Genomic DNA, 10714 nt, shown 5'->3' on the forward strand with positions numbered 1-10714 from the left:
CGTACCGGTGGCTCTCGTGGCGAGGAGTAAAACAAAAGAAAAGGATCCTTCTGGCTTCCTTAATCCCTCCTCCCTCCTTGGCCACATTCCCTTTCGGGCACAGCGCAACTTTTGCCAGGTCATGGCGTACGGCATGGCATTTCAACGCTCGCAGGACTGGAATGTTGTTCGGGAGTTATGTCTCGCTTTGACGCGAAAGTGAATGTGCCAATCATAAATACGACGCGAGGTGACACAATGTGAGGGTGCCGCTGGAAACGCCCGCGGTAGCGGTCGCGTGTCATAAGAAGGATTCATAACGTTTCATGCATAAAACCCCCCAAAGGTGACAGTAATGAGCACCACTGCCACCGGCAGCAGAGTGCGTGTTTTTGCACTTTTCGACCGGAAGGAGCTTTCGCGGGAGAGCGGGGAAAAGGCAAACTAATTGGTTTCATCATCGCCTGGAACAGCGAACCGGAGTCGCAGACATGATGCACGGTATGGTGTTATCCTGCCTTGGTAAGTATCTTTTCTATTTCATTTTGTTCAATCACCGGTTCACCGGTTTTGCAAACCTGTTCCTGGCGTATATTCCCCGAACCCGGACCTTCTGTTACAGGCAAAATAATAGCACCAGCACCAGCGAAATGGTCTCGCTTATGGCCTTTCCTTCGCAGTACACGTCGATCGCTATGGGCTGAGGGTTGAGCGTGTCGAAAGTGCCATTTTTTATGGCACTCCCGTTCTCCCAGGTCTTTTTCTGTGTCCTCTGGTTGGTTCAAAACAACTGAGCGCAATCGTCACGCATCGTGTCCCACGACATCGGAAGCGCCGGGTGCAAATAAGTGATTGAAACTGAAAACTTGAAGACGAAGGAGCAATAACGACGGAATATGAAGACACATCCATCCTGTTGTGACGACAAAGAATGTGCTTTTCCCATTTGCTGTCTGTCTGATGGTGCGGGACCGGAGCTGGAACCGAGCTGTAAAAGCCAAACGGCACCGAGGAACCCAAAGGATGTGAAGACGCCTGTTTGGGTAAGCTTTCCACAAGACAGATAGAAGACAATATTTTAGAGAGGCAACCGCTGGAAGAAGAAACCCCAAAAACCCCTGTTAAAGACGCCAGGGTGTTAGCATTCAACAGCTTTCCCTTTTCTGGCACCCCTCTCCTCCACTCGAACCACCACGCGACGGGCGGATTATAATCGTTCGCGGTTCGTGAAAGCCTCCAAATCCCCACCAATGGAGCGGTTCGCGGAGCAACAGTTCGTTGTGGTGGACGAGGCCACGCGCGCTCACTCTCGCTCTCTAGAAGCTTGCATAATCTGTTGAATTGTGAGATGTCCTTCGCGCGCCGTGTCCTTCGTCCTTCCAAATTAAGTGCGTCACGGTGTGAAAGGAAGGATTTTCGTCATTATTCGAGTCTTTTGCGTCGCTGTTTCGTTCCCTCCGGAATACCGAGGAACGCGTCATCGACGAAAAGTTACGAGAGACGGTGGCGACGAGACCACATTTTTCCCCCGTTCCGGAATTGTCCAGCGAACCATCGCTAATGCACACGGTGGGGGCACTCTTGGGCACCGGATGACGGTCAAGCGGAACAAGAATAATACTGGAATGCTGCCCACTGCTACCCACTACTACTTTGGGGTTGAGAAGTTGAGCGTTTCCGATGACCGCAGATTAATGGTCCCGAGGACTTCTGGAGCTTTCTTCGCAGGAAAACCGGTGGCCATGTACTAGCATTATTGATTTCACTCAAAGGATACGCATTAGTGGTTAACCGGTGAACGAGAACGAACCCACGGGAAACGGAAATAGATCCCGAGCTACTTTTGGCACGATTTCCTATTTCCAGCCAAAGCCAACGAGCCAGATACATATGGATGAGTGAGGATTGAATTCATTGTGGCATCGTGGCCAATTGAGTGAAAATGGATATCGGTATTAAGGTGGAAGAGCAAGGTGAGTATATTTCGCCACATGGACATGAAACCTGATGACGTAGTTTGTGAGAATGATAATCTCCCCCACAATGCTGCATTTGCCGGTTGCCGGTATTTAAAATCGATAAATGGAAATGGCCAAGGAAAGATGCTAATTAGAAAACACTTAAAATATCGCTTTAACTGCTCTCAACCCTCGAGCCCTGTATTCGAGTGAGTCTGCCTGGGTCGCTGTAAGAGCGGTCTAACAATAACATTTATCTTGTCGGTATTTGGCCTGTCGGCTTCCTTCCCCATCAGCTATGTAAATGGCAAGTTTTTATCGAATGCCAGAGTTACCGTGCTGGATGTCTAGGAATTTTTGGGAGCCATTTTGAGGGCGAAATCGATTGCTTACGGCAATGGCAAAGCACTTCCACTTCCGAGGACTGTCATTGGTAAACATTTCGATTTCTTCGCTTCGTTCAAGAGTCATCGCGAAGCAACATCGAAAAGATACAAGACAGTTGGGCTCCAGCAAGGTAGAAATCGAATTTACTAATCTAACTCGCGCGCTCATCAATTTGCTTGTTTATCAGAGTACCATAATTGTGTCCACGAATACGCCCCCGGAGGGAGAACCTGTTTCAAATTACCTACCATCACCTTGCAGCGATTCGGGGCATAAAAATGGTCGCAAAAATGGCGAGACATTGAAGCCTGCTTACCGCGTGGCGTCTCGCGCACTTATCGCCACCATCAGCATAATTCTACTTGCCATCAATTCAGCTCTCTCTCTCTCTCTCTCTCTCTCTCTCTCTCTCTCTCTCTCTCTCTGTCTACTGGAGGAGGAATGCGGCGGGGCTCAACATTCTAGAGCATATTTTTGCGCGGGCCTTCTGCTGGCTCAATTATGCGACCTGGATGGAGGCGCACCGATGGAGGCGCCAAGAAAATGGAGATTTTCAACGTGAAAATTCCACAACGATCTGTTCCAGTGAACGCTCCTTACGATGCCGGTATCCAGTGGGCACCGCAGGCCTATCGCAGTATCGCCGTCGGTGCACAAATTAATTCAATTATTTCATGCTGCTCCTTCGTGCTCGTCGACACTCGTCCTCCTGTTGCTTGTCACAGCTGCGCGTATTTCGTGGCTTTAGGAATGTGAGAAAGAGAGAGAGAAAGAGAAAAAGAGAGAGAGAAATAAAAAAAGAGATTAGAAGGATCATTGCTACGAGAGAGATAGAAATAGGGTCGTAACTCGGCGAGCAATGCAATCAAACCATGAATGAACCGTCCAGTCGATGCTACCGGAGAGCGAATTCTTTTCGGTGATGGCCAAACGAAGGCATCTTGAGAAGGCACAAAATACTCAAAGCTTACTGCGAAAGAGTCTGTTTTGTTGAGCAGCTGAGCAGAAGAAACGATTCTCACAATCGAAGAAGCCTATATGGACTAAAGAAAACCACCCACGAAAACTGTTCCCATTCCTGTTCTCGAGCTTTTCCAACATTCGCAGGCACATTCGATGCTATTTTTTTGAGGACGAAGGTCTTGACAGAGCAGAATTTCTGCCCATAAAACATTGTGAAACCCTTCAAACGATGACAAATCATCGTCTCGCATTTGGTTTTCCATCATTTCGCCATTGTTTGTGCTCCCAAAAATGGAAAACCGCTCCAGTAAGAGAGCGAACCCGCACGGAAAGTACTCACGTGTCCTATTCTCTCCACGAATCGCTCTCTTTATCTCTCTCGCAGCTAGTGGAAAAGCTAATTCTACCAGCAAAACTGTATAAATAGGGGTGTCCTGGTGCGATTTTCCAGCCGTTCTCGCCCAGTGCTTGCTCGACAAGCTTGCGCGACCAACCGTTCGACGAGAGCCGACAGAGAGTTATCCGGGATTACCCATTCCGGGTTTCCCCCACAAAAAAAAAAAGAAAACCATTGTTCTTACTCCTTATCCAACACATCACATCGCGATTTTGCTGGTGCGTGCGTGCGTTTCTCAAAGGGAGCAGTACATCGCAGCGTTATTGTCCCCCAGGGAGGCCACTACAGTTCACAGCACAGTTTATTGAATTCTATGCTGACAGCCGAGGGCTGACTGACCGCCTAGGTTTTGAAGGTTAGTTAGAATAGTTTAGTGTCACAGCGGACGCAGTGCATGTCTATGTGTGAGAGCAGTGTACTGCCGACGGGTTAATTCTCAAGGATACGGGACTGTCACAAGTGGGACGAAGGGACCTCATCGTCTACCGTGTGCGTCACACGTTGAACCTGTTTGTGTTGAAGCTACGAGGCAAGCGGCAGCATTTCACGGTAATTAGACACACGCTTGTGTATGTGCATGTGTGTATCCCGTTCATGGTTCTGTGTCTGTGGAGTGTCTGTAGTTCGTCGCATTCTGCCCGCTACCCCAAAAAACTCCTCACCAAGAAACTGTGCCCAGTTTGGGTGTAAGATGCAATAAGCCGTCGCTACACTTGCTGATAATTTGACAAAAAAGCCTCCTGAGCATCCGAGCTGATATGATTATTTGGACCAATTAATTGCTTGGGAATGAAGCCACTAAGCCAGAACACACTCGTGTCCATAAACAACGAGGACACGCGCGCGCGCGCGCGCGCCCCCGTGTATGTGTGCGGGTCAGCCTCCGTATGTGTGTTTGTTTGTCGAAGCATAAGAAGCGAGCGATGAAACTAATTGGCAAAAAGCGATTATCCGTCTAATGGAGACCGCTTTATTCAGCGGCAGGTGCCTCCTTGGATGGCCATGTATGTTTACCTTCCTTTCGAATGCCAAAGGCCCGAGCCGAGGTCTAGCCAAGTAGCGAGCAAGAGACAAGGCAGGCCTCCGCTTGACTTGTCCCCTCCGGGCAGGACGGTTTCCCAGCAGGTATGGTCCGCTGCCACCAGCGCAACGATGGGCGCAAAGGATGAGCAACAAGTTATACACATTCCTCCCCTGCTTGGTATAATGATGTATCCTTAGGGTGGTGCTGGTTTGTTGTTTGCTTTCACGTTCTGCTCGCGATGCTATACGGTGGTTTCAAGATATTGAGTGGGTTGTACAGCTGCTTGTATGGCTACTATTTGCTGACAACCCAGCCGTGGACTACTGAATGGAAATGGTTGCGCGCTAGGTCACCGGTCTGTGGCCGTAATGCGCTAGATCTGGAAATTAATTATTCAGACTGATTACTCAATGGAAGTGGAATTTGAAGATTTTTTACCGCAAAAAAAATGTGATCCCTAGAGCGTTGAGCATTTTACGCCTACATGGATAGAATGCAACATGGATCACTAGGGATATGCTACCACGGATACTAATGATGGGCTAAATTAAATTGAATATCCCATTCTTTTCCTCACAAAAAAGGTTCAAAAGGGATGCAAAACAACACCAGACACCGGTGAAGGTCGCTAGTAGCAAAGGAATGTTTGAAACCCTGGGTAAGGTGCGAGCCAAGAGCATTCTTGCGAACTGTTTTCGCTGACCTTTTAGCTCCACCATCATCCACTAGCACGAGTAAAAATTCCTGCTCTCCATGGGAATTCTTTGGGAAGTATTTTAATGAAAAAACAAAGTCTCATCAACTCACCGCTCCACCTTCGCTTATTGATCGCCTCGATATGCAAATTTAATGCACATTCCAACCTTTTCTTTATCGATAATGATTGCTAGGAGGGAGCCAGCCAACCATTGCTTCGCTGCGTGCCATGCATAGCGCAAACGATTGCTATCAGCTTTGATGAGGTTCTAATGGGAGCGCAATCAGTACAAAGTCTTTGAAGTTTTCGCCAAAAAAAATCAATCAGCACTCGGTCTGAGTACTTTTTTATGTGATACCCTGGCATGCTCTGTTTGCACAACGGATACCAGCTAGTAACATAACGGGAGGTTGGTTTCCCAGTTCCACAGAGCATCGACTGCTTATCAGAGGCCTTTTTGACTAGTATGATTTAATGATTTCACCGCACCACCCTAATAAGTTGGAAGGGCGGAGGGTGCGGGAAACTAATTTGTCATGTTCCGGGGCAATAGTTTTGGTCTTCGATGGTGTGAAGAGGTTGGGGCACGAGGACTTGTTGAGTAGTGCGTAGGACCTACGTAGGATTGGACCCAAATCAGACGCCAGCCGATGGCTATCATGGATGAAATTCGGTCGTTCGGTCCGACAATATCAACCACGGATGTGTGTTTCGTTGATTTTATTAATTAGTTAGATTGCTAAACCACTGACCCGTTGGACCATTAGTGGCATCAATCGACATCTGTCTCCGTGCGAGCCGTACCGGAACGTATGTATGGTTGCCTGAAATCAGATTTACGTTGGCTTGACCGGATATTGAGATTCGATGTATCGAAGAGTTACGCCCAGACAGAGAGAGAGCGAGAGGGAGAGGAAAACAGGGCGGGTGGGCATAAATTACGAGTTTGTGTCGATCCGCTCGCCTCGTTCGCACAAAGTCGACCGTGCGTGAAATGTATTCGATACCATGCTGGTGAGGAACGTTGCCGCAAAAGCAACCATATTCGTCGTGAAATCCAGCGTGAAACCGTAAAAACAGGTGAACCGAAGGCGCAATCGTCTGCGTATCGTTAGCAGGACGATGGCTGTGTCCCGGCGGCACTAAAACTTTGCCATAACCTCCAGCATCTCGTTATGCTTTTGGGAAACGATTGGAACAATTTCTCGGAAACGATGCCATGCAATAACACTGCACTGTGGGTACTTATGTGAGCACATAATAGCGTTGTTTCCGTTATTGTACCACTATGTATGTGGAGTCTAGTTTCGGAAATCGATTATGCGATATGCTTTTATGGATCGTTCTGCCGTTTGCAAGAGTATGATGCTTCACAGAGGGATGCTGTGTTTGAGAATCTCAATAGCATTTTCAAATCAATCTAGCTGAGTGATCCTTCTCGAGTACAAGGGAGTCAAATTCGTGTTCGGGATGTCCCATGAACACGAGTACCGATGACAGGATATAAGGCACAGGTTTTGAGGCGTAGGCTGTCACAAACATGTACGGAAAAAAACCTTTTATTCCACCTCTAAAGGTGTGGCTACTGCTGGGCTGAGCTGTATGGTCCTTTTTACACACAGGGGACTCTTCATAATGGATGGCGCAGGGTTGAAAGTCACAGATTCTCAGCCTCTCAGATAGGGATAGGGATTTCACTTGATAGCATCCGGGACAGGAAAATGTCAAAGTGCTTTCGCCATTCTACACCGTGCAACGGATACACGGCCGAGCATTCGTTCGTTTTGCTTGGTCGTCGGGGTCGTGATATGCCAGTGGCCGTCGTTAATCTAGCTGTGGGCTGGAACCCGCTAGCCACCATCGTGTGGTCATAGAAACATAGCAACCGGATGTCATAAACGTGCATGAGGGAGAATAGGCCAAGCCATGGGATGTTTTTGAATGGGGCAATACCGAGTAATAAATTGCATCCGACCAGAGAATGAGAAGCAAGGATGCAAGGATGGCCAATTTTATCCAATTTCTATTTGAAAACATAATATAATAGATGACTGTCTGTCTTCTAAGAAGCATTTAGTCACTTGAAACCGTGAAGCTCCTCTTTGAAACTTTGCTGTGAAAGCTGCTTTTGAAGGCCCTCGGACCACCTCAAACATTGCATATCACATTTCAATATTAAGTTAAGGCGCTAGCTGACTTGCTACCAACACATTTCTGGCTGTGAATTGTGTAATTGGAGATCCTTGAATTTGCGTAATTCAATTCAAGCATGTCTCGGGGTCAAATTGTGACCAATTGTCTGCTGGTGCAGCAACACTTTCATCACAACCATTCTGGGATAGGATTTCTCTTGGGATGATGAGATCTACAGGATGCTACGAAGCCTTTAAAGCTTTCAAGCAACACTTGAAGCGGCTACTCGACAGCGCACCTGCAGAATCGTAATCGTACCACCGATCTCAAACCAACACCAGCGAATGCTTGGGAAGCTATTTGTAACCACCACTTCATTCAAACTGTTGTTCAAGAATTTCTTTCGAACAGCGCTAAGGACATTTCTTATCATGGCTCGGAGGAATGAGTGTCGCTGGAATGGTAGAACGTTGATACCAGATGAATGCAGACGTCTTCTGGATGATGCCATTACTATTCATTCCACTTTGCGCCGAACAAACCAAGAAGGTAGTTGGGTCATTGCGAGGAGGAATTTTCAAGAATGCGTCTCATCACTCAACGAAACAATCCTTCATTAAAACCAGTACGTGACTCATATCGACTTTGGCACAAGAATGTGACCGTAGAACGAAGAGCACGAAGAGCACGACATAGCATTTCGATGCTACTAGGAGCTGTTGCTGGAGTATTAGTGCACACTACTGCGTAGGAGCATTGTTCGCTTCTAATTTCTCATTTAAAATCAATCCAAACAACTCTCACCGTTCGCTTCTGTTTACAGAGCTCGACTGTGGCGCCGGGCAACATGGCTAGGTTGACTCTCCACTCGGTGTTGATTCTTGGAACCATTCTTACGGTTCTAGGCTCCCAGCACTCACCGTACTCGCTGCAGGTATGCTCTTTCAGCAGGATCAATCATTTTGATTAAAATTTATTGCTTCACACTTGATTACTCCGACCTCCTGCTCACAACCCACAGACCGCAATCGATGCTCTCCATCGCCGAGAAGCTCAAATGGCACTGCGGGAAGAGGCTGCCGCCGATCAACTGGATGATGAAAGTTACTGGATGGAACGTAAGTCGAGCGGTTTTGTCGGCTTTTGCTGCTCATTTATTACTACCAACTGGTGCTCCTACTTTACGGCTTTTTGTTACAGCGACTGAAGAGCAACAACAGTTCCGTCCAAATCGTCAGCGACTGAACCGTATTCTGGCGAATTACCTGAGACGCGACGAAGAGCCCGAAGAGGCCTACGATCCGTATGATCTAGAAGCACGAAAGCGATCTGTTTTTAGAGAGCGCGATGGTTCGTGTTGAGGCCGATCGTAAGAATTTTTCGTCAGGAAATTATGATCTTTCCTTTTTTTCACAGAACTGGCCTCCTATCCCACCGTGTTTCGTGAACGGGAATTGGAAAAATCGTACCCGCATCCTGATTTATCGTCCGATTTTCTAAAAGAAGTCGATCGCCAGGCTGCGGCCGAACGAGATGAAGACTTCCAGGAACGGCTGCAACGTCTCTGGAACAAGTATCAGCAGGAAGAGAATGAAATCGAACAGGAGCTTTTTGAGGACGAACTGTTAGGGTACGAAAAACGGCAAGGATTCCCAATGTCACAATCGGAACCAGCACCGCAACTGTACGGTCCACCGATGGAGGAACGTAAACGGACACTTCCCATCTTACCGTGGCTACCGGCGACGCGCAGGAAACGGTTCCCGGTAGCAAAACGATCCGCGAAACCCGATGCGATCCCCTCTGGTACCGATGAGAAGGTGGCCAAGGATTTGCAAGCTCTCTTTGGCACTCCGATGGAACAGAAGCGTAAACGTTCGAGTGAACCTTCTAATGGCCCGGTCAGCACAGTAGCATCGGCCACTCCAACGGCCAGTGTTTCCGTTACGACGACCACGGTCAAGAGCAAGCGCGATTCGAGCGACGAACATCACGAGCATAGCTCCGAGGAAGCGGATGATGACCATGATCATGATCACGATCACGATCACGAGCACGACCACGAGGACTCGAGCGAGGAGAACGATGGCGATGATGATGACAAAAAGAAACGATCCGTTCGCAAACGCTCCAACCTGGAGGTGGTGAAGGAAGATCAGATATTGCCGGGAGATATCGGCGAGTTTAAAACGAAGAAATCGATCCAATGGAACAAGTACTTCGGTATGGATCGTAGGAAAAAGGATGGCCACGATGCAGCCCACCCCGGTTATCCGTTGAGCTTCTACAAAACGTACGATCAGGATCGCAAGAAGAAAACCATCGACCAGGAGAAGCTGGATAACATGGATCGGAAGCTGAAGGGCATTGAGGATATTATTCTGGACCAAACCGTCAAGTATACTGGCGATCATGAAGGTAAGCATGATGAGGGAATGTCGTTCTCGGTGCCTTGTTCTACATTACCATCCCACCAACAGGGCTCGTCGAACCGGGTGAGCTACAGAAGCTAAAAGACAAAGTGGTAGCCCGTCTGGCGACTGCATACAGCATCGAAAAGATGCGCCACACGCTAGAGAAGCTGAAGGAATCGGTCAATGGAGAACCGAACACGAAAGTCAACGAAGTGGAGCTCGATTTGCAGCGGGAGGAAAAAGCCAAACGTGTCGCTGTGAAGAAGGAGAAAGCTGAGTATGATCACAACCAGTGAGTTTGTGTGGAGTGAGCAAACAATCTCGACTGTAATTATGCAATAAGAACTATTCTCGCCATTCTCGACAGACACAGCATGGAAAACAACGACAAGGTTGCGCATGAAGAGGTGGAAAACAATCTTGACGATGCGGGAGACGATAAGAAAAAGAAAAAGCGAACCCAAAAGCGATACCAGGAGGTTTTCCGCGGATTGGAAGAGCCCGAAGGAGACGATGATTTTAACCGTGGATTGGTAGTAGGTGAGTTTTCTTTTTGGAAGAGAGGATGCACTGTCCTTCGAGTGTGATTTAATGAACACTTTCTCTCCAGAAACAACTGAGTGTCCGCTGCTGGATGCATTCGAACGCCGATGCCGAGGTGTAGACGTGTTGAGTGGCGATATCTACCAGGAACTGTTGCCGGCCTGTGGTGCACATCAGCTTTGCTATCTATGCGTAAGTCTCGCGAGATTATGTTTAAAA

At 48.0% G+C, this 10714-nt stretch overlaps 1 protein-coding gene across 3 annotated transcripts in view; it reads left to right on the top strand.

The window, feature by feature from the left end:
* The first annotated feature begins 3751 nt into the window (after positions 1 to 3751).
* Positions 3752 to 10714, top strand: part of LOC126577115 (uncharacterized) — an 8445-nt gene continuing 1482 nt past the window's right edge. Inside the window, exons 1-8 of one of the 3 annotated variants that reach the window (XM_050238528.1) lie at positions 3752 to 4233; positions 8362 to 8472; positions 8560 to 8656; positions 8739 to 8888; positions 8955 to 9956; positions 10019 to 10244; positions 10320 to 10492; positions 10563 to 10687. In XM_050238528.1, coding sequence (XP_050094485.1) covers positions 8386 to 8472; positions 8560 to 8656; positions 8739 to 8888; positions 8955 to 9956; positions 10019 to 10244; positions 10320 to 10492; positions 10563 to 10687 — 1860 coding nt within the window. In that variant the 5' untranslated portion in view covers positions 3752 to 4233; positions 8362 to 8385. The remainder of the gene's footprint in view (positions 4234 to 8361; positions 8473 to 8559; positions 8657 to 8738; positions 8889 to 8954; positions 9957 to 10018; positions 10245 to 10319; positions 10493 to 10562; positions 10688 to 10714) is intronic. The other 2 variants (XM_050238530.1, XM_050238529.1) reach the window with 2 other exon arrangements.

The sequence above is a fragment of the Anopheles aquasalis genome, chromosome 3, assembly GCF_943734665.1.
Source record: "Anopheles aquasalis chromosome 3, idAnoAquaMG_Q_19, whole genome shotgun sequence".
In the NCBI taxonomy this organism is placed as follows: Eukaryota; Metazoa; Arthropoda; class Insecta; order Diptera; family Culicidae; genus Anopheles; species Anopheles aquasalis.